Raw genomic sequence first — 20,947 nt, 5'->3', positions numbered from 1 at the left:
GCCTCTGCCTTCAGCTCAGGTCATGATCCCAGGGTCCTGGGATCGAGCCCCGTATCGGGCTCTCTGCTCTGCAGGGAGCCTGCTTCCTCCTCTCTCTCTGTCTGCTTCTCTGCCTAATTGTGATCTCTGTCTGTCAAATAAATAAATTAAAAAAAAATTTTTTTAAAAGAAACTACCAAACTTTTCCATAGTGGCAGTATTGTACCTTTTTGCATTTATACTAGCAACGTGTGAGAGTTGTAGTTGCTTTACATCCTTGTCAACACTTGGTATGGCCAGTTTTCCTTTGTTTATTGCAGCCATGCTAGTGTGTAGTGATACCCCTTTTTTTTAAAGATACGTTTTTTATTTTGGAATAATTATTTTGGTATAATTTTAATTTTGGAGTAATATAATCCAGCCTTGAAAACAACATTGATCTCATTGTGTATCTGCATCAGAGCTCTTAAATGATCAGGTGCATTGTCAATGAGTAGTAATATTTTGAAAGGAATCTTTTTTTCTGTTCAGTAGGTCTCAGCAGTGAGCCTAAAACATTCAGAATGCTGGGGCACCTGGGTGGCTCAAGTTGGCTGAGCATCCAACTGTTGATTTATTTTGGCTCAGGTCGATCTCAGAGTCGTGAGATCAAGCCCAGACTCCTCCACATTTAGCATGGAGTCTGCTTGTCCCTCTCTCTCTGGTGCCTCTCCCCCAACACAATTTACATTCACACTCTCTCCCTAAAATAAACAGAATCTTTAAAAAAAATTTTTTTCAGAAAACCACATTGTAAATTGATGTGCTGTCATCCAGGCTTTGTTGTTCCATTTACAGAGTGCAGGCACACTAGCTTTAGCATAATTCTTAAGGGCCCTGGCATTTTTGAAATGCAAGAGTCAGCCTCTCCTTTGAAGCTTTGAGGCCAGGTGTTGATTTCTTCTTTCCAGCTATGAAAGTCCTGGATGGCATCTTCTTCCAACTTAAGGCTGTTTCATCTGCATTTAAAATCTGTTTGGGGTAGCCACCTTCATCAGTATCTTATCTAGATCTTCTGGAGAACTTTATACAGCTTCTACATCAGCACTTGCTGCTTCACTAAGTGTTTTTATGAAACGGAGACGGCTTCTTTCTGTAAATCTCAGGAACCAGCCTCAGCTAGCTTCACATTTTTCTTCTGCAGCTTCCTCCCCTCTCTCTGCCTTCACAGAATTAAAGAGAGTTTGGGCCTTGCTCTGAATTAGGCTTTGGCTTAAGGGAATGTTGTGGCTGGTTTGATTTCTATCTAGACCAGACTCTTCCCATATTAGCAATGAGGCCGTTTTGCTTTCTTTTTCTTTTTTCTTTTTAAGATTTGATTTTATTTGAGAGCGCAAAAGTGGGAAAAGGGGCAGAGGGAGAAGCATACTCCCCGCTGAGGAGGGAGGCTCAATCCTAGAACTCTGGGATGATGACCTGAGCTGAAGGTTTAACCAACTGAGTCACCCAGGCACCCCTGCTGTTTTTCTTTCTTAACACTTATGTGTTCACTGGAGCACACTTTTTTAAATTTCCTTCAAGAACTTTTCCTTTGTATTCACAACTTAGCTGTTTAGCACAAGAGGCCTAGCTTTCATTCTACCTTGGCTTTTGATATATGCTTTCCTCACTAAGTTCAATCTTTTCTAGCTTTTGATTTAAAGTGAGAGATATGCAAAAAAAAGGATGAGATCTTGCGACAATATGGATGGACCTAGAGGATATTATGCTAATAAGTCAAACTGAGAAAGGAAAATAGCATATGATTTCACTCATATGTGGAATCTAAAAAACAAAACAAACAACAAGAAGCAAAATCAGACATAAATACAGAGAACAAAGTTATGGTTGTCAGAGAGAAGGATAAAATAGGTAAAGGGGAGTGGGAGATACAGGCTTCCAGTTACAGAAAGAGTAAGTCATGGGTATGAAAGACACAGCATAGGGAATATAGTTAATGATATTATAATAGCCTTGTATAGTGATAGATGGTAGCTACATTTGTGGTGAGCATAGCATAACTTATAGAGATCTTGAATCACCGTGTTGTATATCTGAAACTAATGTAACATTGGGTGCCAACTATACTCAAATAAAAAAGATTTAAAAGAGGGCACTTGGGTGGTTCAGTTGGTTAAGCAACTGCTTTAGGCTCCGGTCATGGTCCCGGAGTCCTGGGATCGAGTCCCACATCAGGATCCCAGCTCCATGGGGAGTCCGCTTCTCCCTCTCACCTTCTTAGCTCTCATACTCTCTCTCTCTCTCTCTCTCTCTCAAATAAATAAATAAAATCTTTTTAAAAAATTAAAAAGAGAAAGGAGACCTAATGAGATGGCACCCTATTGAGTCGGCTAATTCAATAAATGGGTTACACTGAAAAAATAAAGTGAAAGGTGTGTGACTCTTCCTTTCACTTGAACATTTAGAGACCATTGTAGGATTATTAATTGACCTAATTTCAACACTGTTGCGTTTCAGGGACTCGGGAGGCCAAGGAAAGGGCGAGAGATGGGGGAATGGCTGGTCAGTGGAGCAGTCAGAGCACACACAACATTTATGGATTAGGTTGGCCCATCTTGCATGGTTCATGGTGCCTTAGAACAGTTACAGTTAGTAACATCAGAAATTGCTGATTGCAGATCACTACAACAAATGCAATAATAGTGAAAAAATTTGAAATATTGTCGGATTACCAAAATGTGGTACAGAGACGAAGTGAGCAAATGCTGTTGGGAAAATGGTGCCAGTGGACTTGCTCAATGCAGGGCTGTCACAGACCTTCAATTTGTAAAAATCAAGAGTGTCTGGAAAGTGCAGTAAAGTGAAGTGCAACAAAGCGAGGTATGCCCGTGCTTTATAGAGAAAAAGGAAGAAGTAGGGAGGGGCTGTTTTGAACAAAAGTCCATTGGAGGAGAGTGAGTTCTGGGCAGTGATGGTTTCTCACTGGCCTGGCTAGGAGGTTATCTTATATCTTACCAACCACTGCGGTAGTAGAGTAGGCTTCTTCTTTTTGGGGTCTATAGTTGGCAAGTTGGTAGGGCTTGAAAGCACCCCCTTTAAGGCCTTCCAACTCCATATATGAGGTTTCCCTTATTCATTTTCACAGTTAGCAAAGATGGCATTTTTGACCTACCCAGATAATCCAGCATCATTTCATCATCTAAAAATCTGTAATTACAATTGCAAAGACTCTTTTTTCCAAATAAGGTTACATTCGTTGGTTCTGGGGATTAAGGTGTTGATCTATCTTTTATCAGAAATCTATTTTCTGTGTATATATGTGTTGGGCAAAGGGATTCTCTCTCTCTTTCCCTACCCACCCCCCCACCCCCGCTTTTCTTTTCTTTTTCTAACTTTATTTATTTATTTTTAAAGATTTTATTTATTTGTTTGACAGATCACAAGCAGGTAGAGAGGCAGGCGGGGGGGAGGGGGCAGGCTCCCCGCCTATCAGAGAGCCCGATGCAGGGCCCAATCCCAGGACCCTGGGATCATGACCTGAGCCGAAGGCAGAGGCTTTAACCCACTGAGCCACCCAGGTGCCCCATCTTTTTCGAACTTTAAACATTCATCTGTTAAGGGAGAGGAACCTGAGGGCTCCTAATTTCTAAATAAGTAGTACCTGTGCTGTGATCCCTTGTTATGGATGTGATTTAAAAATCTGATTTACAGTATTTCATTCCTTGCTTTTACTTGAAGGGAGCTTTTCAGTTAACACAGACTTCAAAATGATATTCTTCAGGTCAGTTAACAAAACCTTGTAAAGAATTAAAGTTGTGACTTAGGTATCTGTGGCTAGAAATGGGAAAAGTAAAGATTTGAATTTTTTGTGCCTCTAAACATATAAAAGTTTCTTAGTGAGCTGGTTTTCAGTAAATATATAGAGGAATCAAGAGCCTAGCAATTGTGCTTGATTGAACATGTGTTTATTGAATACCCAGAATGTGCCGTCAGATACTAAAAAGAAGAAAGTGGTCTCTGCCACTGTGGAATTTAAGATGAATATTCCATAGGAATCTTAGGACCAACCAAAAGAAAATTAGTAGCTCTTTTCTTTGGGGGCAAATTATGCTCAGAGACAGAGACCGTCTTTGCCAATAATTTATTTAACATTGTGGGAATTATAATTTATAATATTTTATAAGCCAGTAGCATAGGATAATGTCTTACAATAAGCCAATAAAGAAACAACATACTGCAAACTAATGATAAATTAATTACCCTAGTGCTCAGGCAAAGGGGAGATGGAAGAAATAAAGTCCACATTTAGTTGAAGTATATCTTTCTACAAGCTGGTCTTGGTAAGAGTCAGTCATTCCAACTAAAAGCTGGTTTTCAGCTGCTGCATTAGGTCCCTTGCTGCTGGTGCATGTAGCTAGCAGACAGTAATACTGGTGTTGCAGTCAAGGTGGGTTGCTCTGAAGGGTGTTACTCCAGGAACCACTGCCTGTGAGGAGTAGCCTCACCAAGGCCTGAACAGATGTGCCATCTACTCCTGAGACTGCTACATGATTTTATTGCCCCTGCTGACCACAGCTAGTATGGCCATAGCATGAGCAAGCTTCTCAAGATCTTAAGAGAGATGGGGTGCTTAGGTGGCTCAGTTGGTTAAAGCCTTTGCCTTCGGCTCAGGTCATGATGCCAGGGTCCTGGGATCTAGCCCTGCATCTGACTCTCTGCTCAGCGGGGAGCCTGCTTCCTCCTCTCTCTCTGCCTGCCTCTCTGCCTGCTTGTGATCTCTGTCTGTCAAATAAATAAATAAAAATCTTAAAAAACAAAAAACGATCTTAAGAGGGCTATGTAGATCTGCAAAGAATAGCCTTGCCCAGACTGAACACCATCGAGTTGGTCAAACCTCTTGGGTTTTTACAGTTTAAAAGTCCATCACTTGCTGGACACCGTTGCTCTTACCATGGTATCAGTGATGTAAAGGTCCTCTCCGTTGCAGGTGTGAAAGAAAACCCTAATACCCTAATACTCAACTTCAAAACAGGCTATTCAAAATAAGTTCATACCACAACTTTGTCCAAAACAAACTTTGAAAGCATGGATTTGAAGTTATAACAAGTCAGTACATAACAATGGTATTACCAGAATTGTTAACTGCCAGACTTACAGACCATAGTCGAGATCAGAAGAGTTTTGAAGAATTCTTTTTTTTTTTTTAAAGATTTTATTTATTTATTTGACAGAGAGAGATCACAAGTAGACGGAGAGGCAGGCAGAGAGAGAGAGAGAGAGAGGAGGAAGCAGGCTTCCCGCTGAGCAGAGAGCCCGATGTGGGACTCGCTCCCAGGACCCTGAGATCATGACCTGAGCCGAAGGCAGCGGCTTAACCCACTGAGCCACCCAGGCGCCCCTAGTTTTGAAGAATTCTTAATTATTAACAATAGAGAGAGAAATCTTTCATTAACAACATTGAGGTTTTTGTAAGTTAGGAAGTATTTTAATTTTCTAAAATCATAATGCTTATCTCTGAATAGAAATAGTAGAAGAATTTATTTTCATATACCTTGTAATTAAAATTACTTGTTTCATTAATCAGCCTGTACATTGTAAATTAAAGACCTATGGCTGTAAAGAGAAGTTAAACTGTTATTTTTGCTAGACTGCCCAGGAAGTTAAAAAGCAGCATAAAAAAAGAATCTTGTTTTAGGATTTTGGGGTGATCCTTAAGATGCCAGTTAACACATTGATAAAGTTTTGAATTTGTAAATTTAAAACATTTTAAAATTATGCTATTATACCATGAAGTCAGAGTAATTTAACGGAATAGAGATTTAATGTAGGAAAAGGAATAAATAGCCTATGTTAATATTAGGAATGTGGTTTTAAAAAAGGGAGTCAGATACTCAATTCTACATGAAAGGAGAAAAGCTTCAGACAGAGTTCATAGTCTTGGCTCCTACTACTGGTTCTGCTGCTTAAGAGTCTTCATAAGGCAGTGCCTTCCTCTCTTTGATTTTAGTTTACTCAGCTCTGAAATTGATTATCTCTAAAATCTATATGCCTTGTAGCATTTTATGTTACGTATTTTCTTGCATTCATAGAATGAGCAGTTTCTCTCCAGTAGGGCAAAATCAAATGTGAAACATCTTCTGGTATCAAATTCTTTAGTGGAAGTTCAGTGCTTTTGTACAGAACAGTAAAATGAGCCAATTCTGTGCTTGCGTGCAGCGTCTAACTTCACTTCATTCTTATGAAGTGATAATGGAACAAAAATTTAATGATTCTTTCTGCCTGTAGTGCTGTCTTGAACTTCTTTAAGATTTGGGGTAAGGGAGGATCAATGCAATTTAAATTGCTTTTTCCTCAGAGTTTAAATTTTTTTTCCTGAGGAGAAGGAGTGGAGCAAGAATGGAGGAGTTGTGTCCAATTTTAGCTTAATGTCTTGAGGAACACTTTTTAAGGAGCATTTATAAAATAATGTGCATAAACATTTTACTATCCAAACCTTAAGACGTTGTCCCTTGGAATCTGCTTTTGACTCTTAACAAATTATATTTAAGCTGTTAGCATTATTCCATAATTAATTTAAAATCTTTTCTTTCACCTTATATTCTTTTTAATTTAATTTTTTCAGTGTTCCAAGATTCATTGTTTATGCACCCCACCCAGTGCTCCATGCAGTCCATGGCGTCCTTAATACCCACCACCAGGCTCAGCCATCCTCCAACCCCCCCTCCCTTCCAGAACCATCAGCCTGTTTCTGAGAGTCCACAGTCTTTCATGGTCTTTCACCTTTTATTTCTTATTTATTTATTTTTTAAAAAGATTTTATTTATCTATTTGTCAGAGCAGGAGAACACACACAAGCAGGGGGAGCAGCAGGCAGAGGGAGAAGCAGGCTCCCCTCTGAGCAGGAGGCCCGATTTGGGACTCTATCACAGGACCCTGGGATTAGGACCTGAGCTGAAGGCAGATGCCTAGCTGGCTGAGCCACCCAGGTGTCCTGTCTTTCACCTTTTAAAGATTTTTTTTTTTTTTTTAATTTGACAGAGATCACAAGCAGGCAAGGAGGCAGACAGAGAGAGAGAGGGAAGAAGCAGGCTCCCCGCTGAGCAGAGAGCCCGATTTGGGGCTCGATCCCAGGACCCTGGGACCACGACCCAAGCTGAAGGCAGAGGCTTTAACCCACTGAGCCACCCAGGTGCCCCATGTCTTTCACCTTTTAAATGGGCTTACTGAAAATAGGCTACAGTTTCCATTTTTTCCCCCCCGCCAAAGATTTTATTTATTTATTTGACAGACAGAGATCACAAGTAGGCAGAGAGGCAGGCAGAGCGAGAAGAAGGGAAGCAGGCTCCCTATCGAGCAGAGAGCCCGATGGAGGGCTCAATCCCAGGACCCTGGGACCATGACCATGACCATGAAGGCAGAGGTTTTAACCCACTGAGCCACCCAGTTGCTCCTACAGTTTCTGTTTTAATATAAGATATTCATTTATAGAATTACAGCATGGGTAAGCCAGTCTCCACATGTTGTTTTCTGATTTTTCATTTCTCTGAACAAACTTACTCTTTTTTGGAATTAGAGTTAGCTTTTTACCCCTCTGTTTAATTTTTGGGAAAAAAAATTAGGAAGTTAATCAGGCCATGGGCAATTTTATGATCTGTTTTATAGTCTAACTAGAGAACAGTCTGAAGATAACATGATTTTATAGCTGTGCCTGAATATTATCTTATAGCTCAGATAACACTCAATTTTGTTGTTTAGATTTATTTTTGGTATTTTCTTAGGTATGAAGTAGTATCTTGAAAATATTAAAATTTATTCAGTTAATAGTGAGAGGCTTTTTCCCAAGTGCTGATTTGATCTTGGTGGTTAAACTGTTTGTGTCCTTTGATGGATGTGTATTTAGTTACTGTTTGCTACATAACAGATGATCAATAATGTTGAATTGGTTGGGTTTATATTGCAGACATTAAGGTTTATCATAATTATTGCAGGTGTTGCTTCTATTATATTCTTCCCTTTTAAATTTTTTTAAAAAGATTTTCTTTATTTGAGAGAGAGTGAGTGAGAGAAAGAGTGAGCACGAGAAGGGGAGTAGAGGGAGAGGGAGAAGCAGACTTCCTGATGTGCAGGGAGCCCAATATGGGGCTCAATCCCAGAACCCTGGAATCCTGACCTGAGCTGAAGGCAGATACTTAACCGACTGAGCCACCCAGATGCCCCATGTTATATTCTTTAAATCTTAGATTTGTTATTTCTTATTGCAGAAAGTATATTTTATATAATCGCATCTGTTGGTTTATTTATGCCTTCTTCTTTTGCACACAATTTTTATCTCTTTTCCACAGATGAGATAAATACGCTTAATCTGCTTTCTCCAAAATTTCTTGAATGTTTTTTGTTTATTTAGAATTAATCAGTTTTTTCCACATTGATACTGTTTTTCTGGCAATATACATATATGTATATATATTTTTTTTTAAGATTTTATTTATTTATTTGACAGACAGAGATCACAAGTAGGTGGAGAGGCAGGCAGAGAGAGAGAGGAGGAAGCAGGCTGCCTGCTGAGCAGGGAGCCTGATGCAGGGCTCGATCCCAGGACCCTGCGATCATGACCTGAGCCGAAGGCAGAGGCTTAACCCACTGAGCCACCCAGGTGCCTCTCATGGGTCTTTTTATATCTTTTAATTATGGTAAATATATATAACAAAATTAACTATTTTAACCACTTTAAATATACCATTCAGTGGTATTAAGTACATTCACAGTGTTGTGCAACCATCACCATCATCCTCCAGCCTCTTTATTTGGTATATTTCTGCCTTAACCTGAAACATTATTGCTGTTACTCTCAGGCAAATTGTTTAAATCTCTGAGTCCTAGTTGCCTTGTCTATAATATGAAGATAACACTGTGCCGTAGGATCGTTGTGGAGATAAAACTTAAGTAAGACCAAAAAAAAAAAAAAAAACCAAAAAAAAAAAAAAAAAATTAGGTAAGACAATAAATGTAAAAATATTTGCTGTATTATATATGCTTGGTAAATGATTGCTCTTATCCTTCCCACTGTAATTGGTTTTAAAGGCTGTTGTAGGGTAAATCTTCCTTAATTCCCTCAATAATTCTCCACTCCTCCAAGATATTCATTGTTCTTTTTGCCTAATTTTCATAAGATATTTGTAGGTATTAGAATAAACCTTTGTTCTCTTCTTGTTTGAAACTAATGTATATGTTCTATGGATTATGAAGGCCAAATTACTACATGCCCCCTGACACTACTAATAAGCAATGTTCTGCAAGAGACCACAGAAATATTTTCTTATATTTTGAAATCATTTTTCCTGATTCCTTTTATGATTTTGCCTTATAAGGCCTCTTAGTTTATAAATTAGAGTTTAAGAGGTATCTTTAGGTTTTATGTTTGATACTTTGGGTGTTAAGGTACTAGTTTCTGAATTCATTTAAGGATCTCCTTTAGAATAGATCTGTTATTGTTGAATAACAATACTTGAAGCAGTTGTCTTAAAGCTGCTAAAAGATGGTATTTTGCTTATTGTTTTCATTCTTCAAGGCACACACATAATTGTATTTGAGGATACCATGGTGGACATTTACTAATTACGTACTTTTAAATCCTAAAGTAATCCACGTTAATAATCTTTTTTAAAAAAGATTTTATTTATTTATTTGACAGACAGAGATCACAAGTAGACAGGCAGGGAGAGAGAGGGGGAAGCAGGCTCCCCGCTGAGTGGAGAGCCCGATGTGGGACTTGATCCCAGGACCCCGGGACCATGACCGGAGCTGAAGTCAGAGGCTTTAGCCTACTGAGCCACCCAGGCGCCCCAATCGACGTTAATAATCTTAAGTGATAATATACCACTTTTTTGATACTTCTTTTTAGATTACTTTTGTTTATAACTATTATTGCTGAGATAAATTTAATTTTGGGAAGGATGCTGTTCATTTTCCCCAGGGAAATTTCTTTAGCCTTTTATTTAGTGTGTTCTAAAACACACACACACACACACACACACACACACACACATGGCCTTGGAAGAAATATTAAGTAGACTTCTAAAATACAGTGTGGTCAGTGATTAAATTTATGAGCTACCTGTTTTCTCTTTAGAACTATATGAAAGATATTCAGTTAATCTATGCACACTTAGCCACATGAAAGTTCCCCTTCAAGGACCTACAATCCGAATGTTGTGCTCTATTTAGACACTTCTCTTGATGTTATAATTAGGAGTAGTGTATACTTTATTTTCTTTGAAAGCAATTTGATCTTTATTCTGTTCTTTATATGTGTGTATGTAGAATATATATATATATTTTTCCCCCTTTCTGTACTTGAGAGCCCTAATAACATTGCAGTAACCTAGGTTTTTGCTTGTAGCCATTTACAGTTAAAGGTTGGATGGTATTTCAACTTGGTACAAAACGGATATTATCAGGTAGGAATCTAATTAGAATTTTGAAGTAAAATATTTACTAATTATTTCCCTTCTAACATTTAATGATTAAAAAGAAAAATTATAGCTGCCATATTATAAAAGTTTCCTGCTTTATTTATGAACATGTGAAATCACAGTATTTAAATTTGTGACCTTTTTGAATCCAAACAGAATTCCTTATTTTTTCCTTGTCAGCATTTGCAGATAGGGAAAGTCTACAGAAATAATACCATTTCTGTTCTTAGTTGTAGATTTTCCTAGATTTCTGTCCATAAAGGCATATAGATACTGACAAACTCTCATGATACGAAAGGTGTATTTAGAAATCAATAGTAAGAATTGAAACTAGAAAATTGTGAGAAGACATTACTATCCAAATGCTTAAAAGCACTTAAAAGATTAACTCACAGCATGTTTTGTAATTTCACTGGCTGTTTGACTAAGTTATAAGTAACTGTATTCATTTAAGTTGCACTTAAAGAATTTACTTTATATAATGAGCTATATTCATTAAGTGCACTTAAGTTGCACTTAAGAATCCACTTTTTACTTCTATGTCATTGCATTTTTGGGTATTTTAGAAGATGAGTTTCATTTGTAGAATAATGTTGGGTTACATTAATGGTTTACAAAAACCCACTTAGATTATTAAACTCTAAAACTAGTACATGAAAAAGAGAATACTAAGATTTGTATACTAATTCTGTACTTTTTAAATTATCAAATACTGGAGCACTGTATGTGTTATACAACACTTTCATCTGGTTGCTAGTAAATGTGACTTGATTATAAGCATGTGCACTTATAGAAAATGGTATGAGATCTTAATATTAAAGTTTTAGCACATTGAGAAGTTCTAGGAATGTGACAAATACTTGAATTCTTGTATTTAGTAAGTCCCTATATTTCAGATTAGTCAAATTATAAATTATTGGAAAAATTTAAATTTGTAAATTTAAATTATTTGCAAATAAATTTCTTTTTTTTTTTTGCAAATAAATTTCTTTTATATTATTTGTAAATTTGTAAGTTTGCAATTTTAGGCATTTTACATGTTGCCAATGGAATCCCAGAAGATGCTGTAATAAATCATGTGCTTTCCTTGTAAGATTGCTTTTGTTTGATTTATTTATTTTTTTTAAATATTTTATTTATTTATTTATTTATTTGAGAAAGAGCACAAGTAGGCAGAGCCAGTAGACAGGGAGAGGGAGAAGCAGGCTCAGGGAGCCCAATGTGGGACTTGATCCCAGGACTCTGGGATCATGACCCAAGCCAAAGGCAGATGCTTAACCAACTGAGCCACCCAGGCACCCCTGCTTTCGTTTGTTTTAAATGATCCAAATTGTTGGTGGTCATTGATCAGTTACTTGATTTTTAAAATTTTTTTCCTAACTATAGAAATTATGCCCTTTTATTCCCCTAAATTGAAAAGCTTAGAAAATAAAGGTAATTTTTAAGATGGAAACAGATGGAAACAGTAGTGCTTATTTTCAAACAAGAAATAGGAGAGGAAGAAAGAATGTCTTCCAATTTTTCTCTTAAAGTTTTCTTGCAACTTACCATAGAATTTGTCTTAAGAAAAATGGAAAATTCCTTCTTTTCATTATAAAATCACTGTTGGGGCGCCTGGCTGGCTCAGTCCCACATCGGGCTTTCTGCTCAGCAGGGAGCCTGCTTCCTCCTCTCTCTGCCTGCTTCTCTGCCTACTTGTGATTTCTCTCTGTCAAATAAATAAAATCTTTAAAAAAAATAAAAAAATAAAATAAAATCACTGTTATTTTGCCATATTTTTAGAAAACAAAATTCAAGATTTTAACATTTAGTTTTGTATGACTTGAGAATTTATTTCCCCATAATTAAGAGTAGTATTTTTACCTTGTAAAACCTATGATCCCTTTTGATCAATAAAAAAGGTGCCCCTTTAATGTTTATATTTTTTAAATCAGTTAGTTCTTGTGTTTAAAATTAAAGCACATGTTATTGAGTATCCTTTTTTAAAACAAAATTTCTTACCTTCTTCTTGCCCAGAGGTAGATTTTATAAACCTTCCCCCATGAGAAGGAATATCCCTTCCCTCTCCCGTGCTGAGAATCTACTAATTAGAAATTGCAATGATTACGTATGGCTTTCAATTAAGTAAAACATGGAATACTATAACTTTTTGTTTAGGTGAGAGATGATCACACAAAAATCCAACAAATGAGTTATTAAAGGTATCACACTTCCCTCATGATTTGGCCCTATTTTGCTCCTTTGGGGATGAAATTATATATGTACATTAGTACATTTAGACAGTATTAAAAGCCCATAAAATAAAGACATTTTGATTTAAATCTAAGATAGGTAGAAGCTGATAAAACATAAAAATGTTTCATCTTTCACAGTTGTGAATCCGTTTCACGTCACATTGATTATGCTCTTCTGAGGAGAGCAAAACAAATTCAGGCAAATAGTTCCTGTGGGCTTTAGTTACTGCGCCCTGTAATTCTGCAGCACCAGTTACCTGCGTCATGTAGTTGGAGAACTTGGCTTTTGGGGCTCTGTGTGAGCTACATGTGAGTATTGATCACCAAGCGCTTCTGACCTTTAAACCTTTTTTCTTTTGACATCTAGGTCAGGGAAGGGAATAAAGCCACGGTAGAGTTGGGCTGTTCTGCCTCAAATCACGTGTGTGTTCCCTCTTTCTCATTCTGGAGTGTGGCTGTAAAATAAAGTGTGTTGTATTGCATCATATAGAGCAAAAGAGGGGAGGGGTGATATGGCACAACTGAAGGTTTTCATTTCCCTTTTCATTTTTTTTTAAATTTTTAAATTTTTATTTATTTATTTGACAGATCACAAGTAGGCAGAGAGGCAGGCAGAGAGAGGCGGAAGCAGGCTTCCTCCTGAGTAGAGAGCCCAATAGGGGGCTTGATCCCAGGACCCTGGGATCATGACCTGAGCTGAAGGCAGAGGCTTAACCCACTGAGCCACTCAGTCGCCCCCTTTTTTTTTTTTTAATTTTATTTATTTATTTGACAGAGAGCATGTTTTTTTTTAAATCTCTGTTCGTTACTTCAGCGATAAGGTTCTATACTTGATTTCGCTTTTATATGTTTAGTTACAGTATTTAGTAGAAGTAAAACAGGTGTGACCTTCATTAAAAGCATAAATGGTCTCATCAGTTTTCGAGAAGTGTCATTTTCATTTGTGTTGAATAGTTACGGAGTTTTTGTTTTTATAATGTGTTTAGTTTAATGATATCTACCTATTTCTTGCCAGCAGGCCACAGTAGGAAGTTCATACCAGTAAATATGGGGCTTTGAGTCCTCTATTTTTCATTTTTAGCTTGAAAAATCAGAACAGGAAGAGCGGGGTCAGAGAAGGTAGAGTTTGCTTAAAAATTGACTAGATAGGGGCCCCTGGGTGGCTCAGTGGGTTAAAGCCTCTGCCTTCGGCTCGGGTTATGATCTCAGGGTCTTGAGATCGAGCCCCGCATCGGGCTCTCTGCTCCGAGGGGAGCCTGCTTCCTCCTCTCTCTCTGCCTGCCTCTCTGCCTACTTGTGATCTCTGTCTGTCAAATAAATAAATGAAATCTTTAAAAAAAAAAAAAAATTGACTAGATAGTGGGACTCCTGGGTGGCTCAGTCGTTAAAGTATCTGCCTTTGACTCTGGTCCTGATCTCAGGGTCCTGGAATCAAGCCCTGCATCAGTCTCAGCAGGGAGTCTGCTGCTCCTTCTCCCTCTGCTCCTCCCCACTGTGTGCACACACTCTTTTTCTCTCTTTCAAATGAAAAAAATATTGACTAGGTAATACATTTAGTGGAGCTTATTATTTCAGAATAAAATTGGGTCTTAGTTTTACATAATTTTGCCTTAGTTCTAAAATTCAAGGTTTTGCTTTACTTATTTATTTGAATTACTAAAATAAATCCAGAAGAATTTTCTTTAAAATTAATTGCATATATACAGATAGTTGGTTGTGAAAGTATTTAATTGATATTCCAGTTTGTTCCACTTAAAGTGATTCAGTGTGTCTGTGTTAACAGTTATGTAAATGTTCCACATTCAAGCAGGTTAGATGTTATCATAACTTACTGACTTCCTAGGCTAGTTTTTATCATTTTTTAATGTAACAATAATCCTAAAATCATGTTTTAGTTATCTGCACATGGCTTTCATTATAAGATGTTTAGTGCATTAGGCACTATAGTAACCGGGTTTTAAGTACAGCAGAAGGGGTTCCACGTGTTGGCTTTTGCTAGGCAGTATAAAGGTCATTGTGTGCACCTATCTCGACTTGGTGCAGCATGTCAATTTTGAAAAGCCACGTGCAGGTTTGAGATTTTGAGATTGGGACTCACGTAGAAAGCTTGGAGTAACAAAAAGTTAAAAAAAAATTATTCTCTGATGGCCTCAATGATAATGCTTTAAGAGTTCATAAAGCTTTGAACCCCCCCTTTTTTAAACAGACAGTGAAGACTGCTGACAGACACTTGCAATCCAGCCACATAAACGTTAGGAAGGAATACTGGTCCTCATGGAAGAAGAGCAAGACTTACCAGAACAACCAGTAAGTGTCTCCTTTAACAGTTTAAAGTTCTTTTTTTTTTTTTTTTTTTTTTAATTTTTATTTATTTGACAGACGGAGATCACAAGCAGGCAGAGAGGCAGGCGAGGCGGGTGGGGGAAGTAGTCTCCCTGCTAAGCAGAGAGCCCGATGCAGGACTTGATCCCAGGACCCTGGGATCATGACCTGGGCTGAAGGCAGAGGCTTTAACCCACTGAGCCACCCAGGCGCCCCACTGTGAAGTTCTTTATAGAAAAGCTAATTGTAAAAGACTTTAAATAATACTCAGTTATACTAGAGGTCCCAAATTAGAATAAAAATAAGGAGAAGACTTCCTAATACTTCCCTTCTAAGAAAACAGTGTTCTTGAATTCAGTTTTGTTAGCTTAATTCTAGAGAGTCTTTAGAAAATACAGTATTAACAAAGTACATATTGTATATGGAAAATACAAAAGTACATATTGTATTTGGAAAATACAAAAAAAAATATTGTATTTGGAAATGTCATTAAAATAGAAAAAACACCAATGGCTATTCTTAAAGTTTTTAGAAAATTAAAGAGGACATCTGTTTACCAGTAAAACAGTATATATACCATTTCTGCCTGAAAACTTAGTTTTATCTTTACCTAAATTTCTCTGATTGACATAATTAAAAAAATATAATTGAAGAAAAGTGTAATTTGACCCCTACCTAATTGTTAAAAACAGATAAGATCCTAGAGTCTAGGTTAGAGTCTTAATTTCTTTTAAATATTTAATATAAATAAATAAAAATTCGAAATGTCCCCAGGTGATACAGATTTGCCTTTGTTTGTTTTGCTCTTTCTGTATTTTGACTCTTAGCATTTAAGAAAGGAAAGCAGGGGCACCTGGCTGGCTCAGTCAGTAGAGCATCCAATTCTTGATCTCTGGTTTGTGAGTTCAAGCCCCACCATGGGCACGGTGCCTACTTAAAAAATAAATAAAATATAATAGGAAAACAATAGTAATCATTCTTTCAAGATACTTTTTTTTTCTTTTTAAGATTTTATTTATTTATTTGACAGAGATACAGCAAGAAAGGGAACACAAGCCAGGGGAGAGGGAGAGGGAGAAGCAGGCCTCCGCTAAGCAGCGAGCCCAATGTGGGGCTCAATTATAGGACCCTGGGATCATGGCCTGAGCTGAAGGCAGATGCTCAATGACTGAGACACCCAGGCGCCCCTCAAGATACTTTTATATTAAAGAATCTTTTCCTTTTGTGTTGTTTCTCTTTCTGAAGTTAGATAAATTCTAAGGCAATTTACTATCCTGAATGAGCCTCTTGCATTTCATAGTAAGAAAGAATGTAGAATAATAATATGTTTACATTTATGAAAATCCAACTTGGAAAAAAATTGAGTTTTGAAAGCAGATGATAGGGCATGTTTTTCATGTTCTAGATGTATTCTTTATATCACAGAAGGATGGGTACCGGCTTGCATCAAGTCCTTTAATACATTTTTAATATTTGTTTTTACATTGAGAGTACATGCTAATGATTACTTTGCCATTATTCTTTTAGCCCTCTTTCTTAAGGTAAGTATAAAACTAGAAAGAGCGGGATGCCTGGGTGGCTCAGTTGGTTAAGCATCTGCTTTCGGCTCAGGCCACAATCCGAGAATCTTGGGATCGAGTCCTGAATCAGGCTCCCTGCTTAGCAGGAAGTCTGCTTCTCGCTCTGCTTGCTGCTCTTTCTCTCGCTCTCTGACAAATAAAGAAAATCTTTTTTAATAAATAAAACTAGAAAGACATAAGCAATTGGTAAAATGACCTTGAAACATATGAAGTGTCATCCCTTATCCCTGACCCATCAGGGATAATGGTAGATAATCAGGGAAATGGTACAACTAAAAGTCATCCTTAGCAGTGTTCTAGGATATGTACTATGAGAACACATAGCTGAATTAGAGGCATTAAGTATGCCAAAGAAAATTATGTCATTGAGTTTTTATGTAGCAAGACAGAAGTCTAGTCAGGAGGTCTAGTTTCAAGACTTATGTGCTGACACACTATTGAAATGGGTATTATTAGTTACTCCGTATTTATTGAAGGTAATGAGAATTGTGAGGCTGACCTGCTGGTGAGTCATCTTTTCTGCTCTGCTTCATTTCCTTGCTGTTCTGTTCAATTTCTATAACACAATGTGAAAAACCTGTTACTTAAGAAGGTGAGAAATTAAAGCATTTTTTAAAAATTAAAGCATTTTAAAAACAAATTTTCTACTGACGGTAAATGGTGATTGTCACAGAGTGTCATTTATTTTGATTTGTGTCCGAGTCTTAATTTATAAAGGTATCTGAGTGACGACATGGGGAGGTCAGTGCCACTGAAAGAAAAGTTTAATGTTACTCATAGTCCTTAGATATGGAAAGCATGGCGCACCACCCAGGGCCAGAGGGAGAAGCACCAGTGTCAGTTAGGAGGCAGGAAGGAGCAACGGGAATGCATAGGCCACGGGCCTTATTGGGGTTACCACAGGCAAGGCAAGGTAAACAAGGTTTAGTTTGTTTGAATAATTCCAAGGGCTTTTGGGGCATTGCGGCTGTCAGTAGGTGTCTGGTATCTGCCTCTGGGTGGGATGATTAGAGCAGGGGAAATACTGACTTGGTGTGTATGTTGGAAAGGAGATGGATCAGAGTATGGGCCCTGCATCACAAGGGAGATGTACACAGCTTTGGTCTATAGCTTGTCCCCATGATGAATGGATGCCAAATAGACAGATACAGAGTCTAAGAAAACATGAATTTTTTTAAAAACATGAATATTTATGAACTGTTAAAAATAATTAGAGTAGGAAGAGTAAATATTGTACTTTGAGGAGAAAAGTATTCACAGGCTGTAGTAGAGGTCTAAAATTTGAGTAGAAAAAGTGGTTCTATCCCAAGTTGATGATAATAAATAAAACCAAGAATTTTAACCCTACCGTTACCTATATACATAGAGAGATGTTACTGGTGGGCATTATTAGCTGGAGTTATGTTACTCTCATTAGCTCGTCTTGTTTCTTTCCTACTGAATTATCCCTTTCTTGTTTCTTTTCTTTCTTTCTTTCTTTTTTTTTTTTTAAAGATTGTATTTATTTATTTGACAGACAGAGATCACAAGTAGGCAGAGCAGCAGGCAGATGGAGAGGGGGAAGCAGGCTCCCTGCTGAGCAGAGAGCCAGGACCCTGGGATCATGACCTGAGCTGAAGGCAGAGGCTTTAACCCACTGAGCCACCCAGGTGCCCCAGCATACCTCAATTTTTAAAAATATTTTTATTCCTGTGTGTATAAGCAAGGACCCAAGTTATTTCTAATGAGTTCTGTTCCTCCAGACTTGCAGCAGTTTTGTCTCGTAAACCTAAAACTTTGAGATGTCAGTGCAGAGCCAGCATCGATCATCTGAAAAATCACAGAGTCATCCACAGAACATGGATATTCTGAATTCATGTACTGTGTTACTAGTATTCCCTTGCTCTGTTATGTTAAAAGCATAATTTTTTTTTTTTTAAGCGGAGGCACAAATAGAACCCTGATTCACAAATTTGTCAGTGGTTCTTCTTTTTGTGTTATCTTTAGTCATGCCCATAAGATTATGTCATTTTTTAAAATAACAGGTTTGATATATAATTCACATATTCTTTTTAAAATGCAATTCAGTGGTTTTTAGTATAGTCACAGTGTTTTTCAGTCATCACCAGAATCCATTTTAAAACATTTTCATCATTCCCAAAGAAGCTTCATACCCATTAGCAGTCACCCCCCAATTCCTCCATCCCCTGCAGCCCTAGGCAACTACTAATCTAATTTCTGTCTAAAAATTTACTGATTTATGGACATTTCATGTAAATGGAATCATACGGTTTGTAATTCTTTGTGACCGGCTTCCTCCACTTAGCCTAGTCTTTTCACACGGTTCATTTACTTTGAAACATGTCTCAGTACTTCATTCCCTTTGATTGCTAAATAATATTTTATGGATTTTTAAAATTCATCAGTCATCATTTAATTTATCATTATTTTATCATTTAATTTATCCATTTATCCATTCATTCATGTTGTTTTTACTTTTTGGGTATTTTGAATAATGCTATTATGAACGGGGTGCCTGGGTGGCTCCGTGGGCTAAAGCCTCTGCCTTTGGCTCAGGTCATGATCCTAGGGTCCTGGGATCGAACCCCACATCGGGCTCTCTGCTCAGCAGGGAGTCTGCTTCCCTTCGTCTCTCTCTGCCTGCCTCTCTGCCTATTTGTGATCTCTCTCTCTCTCAAATAAATAAGTAAATAATCTTTTTTTTAAAAATGCTGTTATGAACATCTATGGACATATGTTTTCATTTCTCTTGGTTATATAGCTAGGAATCAAATGGCTGGGTTATATGGTAATTCTATATTTAACCATTTGAGGAACTACTAAACTGTTTTCCAAGGTAGCTACACTATTTTACATTCTATTGATTTCTGGATCGTATTGTTTCAACCCATACTTCTGTAATCCAGTGAAATCTGTCTGTATCCTTTTAAGTTAGTTTACCTTCCTGGGGTACCAAGGCAGTGCATGTTTTCTATGTTTGATTTATAGAAGAGCATAATTGCCCAAGTCAAGGCAAATAATGGGACATGAAAGGTAAAAAATTAGCTGTGATACTTCACTCGGCATCAGGGAAATACAAATCAAAACCACAATGAGATACCACCTCACACCAGTCAGAATGGATAAAATTAACAAGCCAGGAAATGACAGATGCTGGCGAGGAGGCAGAGAAAGGGGAACCCTCCTACCCTGTTGGTGGGAATGCAAGCTGGTGCAACCACTCTGGAAAACGCATGGAGGTTCCTCAAAAAGTTAAAAATAGAGCTACTCTATGACCCAGCAATTGCACTACTGGGTATTTACCCTAAAGATACAAACGTAGTGATCTGAAGGGGCACGTGCACCCGAATGTTCATAGCAGCAATGTCCACAATAGCCAAACTATGGAAAGAACCTAGATGTCCATCAACAGATGAATGGATAAAGAGGATGTCGTGTATATATATACACAATGGAATACTATGCAGCCATCAAAAGAAATGAAATCTTGCCGTTTGCGACGGCGTGGATGGAACTAGAGGGTATTATGCTTAGCCAAATAAGTCAGTCGGAGAAAGACAACTATCATATGATTTCCCTGATATGAGGAAGTGGAGATGCAATGTGGGGCGTTTGGGGGGTAGGGAAAGAATAAATGAAACAAGATGGGATCAGGAGGGAGACAAACCATAAGAGACTCTTAATATCACAAAACAAACTGAGGGTTGCTGGGGGGGAGGGGCATAGGGAGAGGGTGGTGGGGTTATGGACATTGGGGAGGGTATGTGCTATGGTGAGTACTGTGAAGTGTGTAAACCTGGCAGTTCACAGACCTGTAGCCCTGGGGCTAATAATACATTATATGTTTATAAAAAAATAAAAAATTAGCTGTGATAATAACATTTTCTTCCCCCCAAACTTTTTTTGTTTGGTAGATATGATTTTAGGTACATTTTCTCCATTTCTAGTATTACTTATTCTTTGTACTGGGTTGGCACTGTAATAAATAAAAAGTGAAATAAAATTTGAAAGGCCCTATGGTGTGGGTGCCTGGGTGGCTCTGTTGGTTAAGTGGCTGCCTTCAGCTCAGGTCATGATCCTGGGGTCCTGGGATGGAGCCCCACGTTGGGCTTCCCTGCTCAGCGGGAATCTGCTTCTCCCTCTGTCGGCTCTCCACTTATGCTCTCTCTTGGTCTTTCTCTCTCAAATGATTAAAAAAAAAAAATCTTTAAAAATAATAATTATTTTATTTTATTTATTTTTTAAAAGATTTTATTTATTTATTTGATAGACAGAGATCACAAATAGGCAGAGAGGCAAGCAGAGAGAAAGAGGAGAAAGCAGGCTCCCCTCGGAGCAGAGAGCCTGATGTGGGGCTCGATCCCAGGACCCTGGGATCATG

At 37.8% G+C, this 20,947-nt stretch overlaps 1 protein-coding gene across 3 annotated transcripts in view; it reads left to right on the top strand.

The window, feature by feature from the left end:
- Positions 1-20,947, top strand: part of LOC111143064 (EYA transcriptional coactivator and phosphatase 3) — a 107,105-nt gene that overhangs the window by 23,495 nt on the left and 62,663 nt on the right. For all 3 annotated transcript variants that reach the window (XM_022496511.1, XM_022496508.1, XM_022496510.1), the window contains exon 2: positions 14,871-14,971. In XM_022496511.1, the coding sequence (XP_022352219.1) occupies positions 14,939-14,971 (33 nt within the window). In that variant the 5' untranslated portion in view covers positions 14,871-14,938. The remainder of the gene's footprint in view (positions 1-14,870; positions 14,972-20,947) is intronic.

This window comes from Enhydra lutris, unplaced genomic scaffold (genome assembly GCF_002288905.1).
Source record: "Enhydra lutris kenyoni isolate GAN:26980312 unplaced genomic scaffold, ASM228890v2 scaffoldscaffold9, whole genome shotgun sequence".
Classification (NCBI taxonomy): Eukaryota; Metazoa; Chordata; class Mammalia; order Carnivora; family Mustelidae; genus Enhydra; species Enhydra lutris.
The sequence above is the reverse complement of the archived record's forward strand: the minus strand, read 5'-3'. Positions and strand labels throughout refer to the sequence as shown.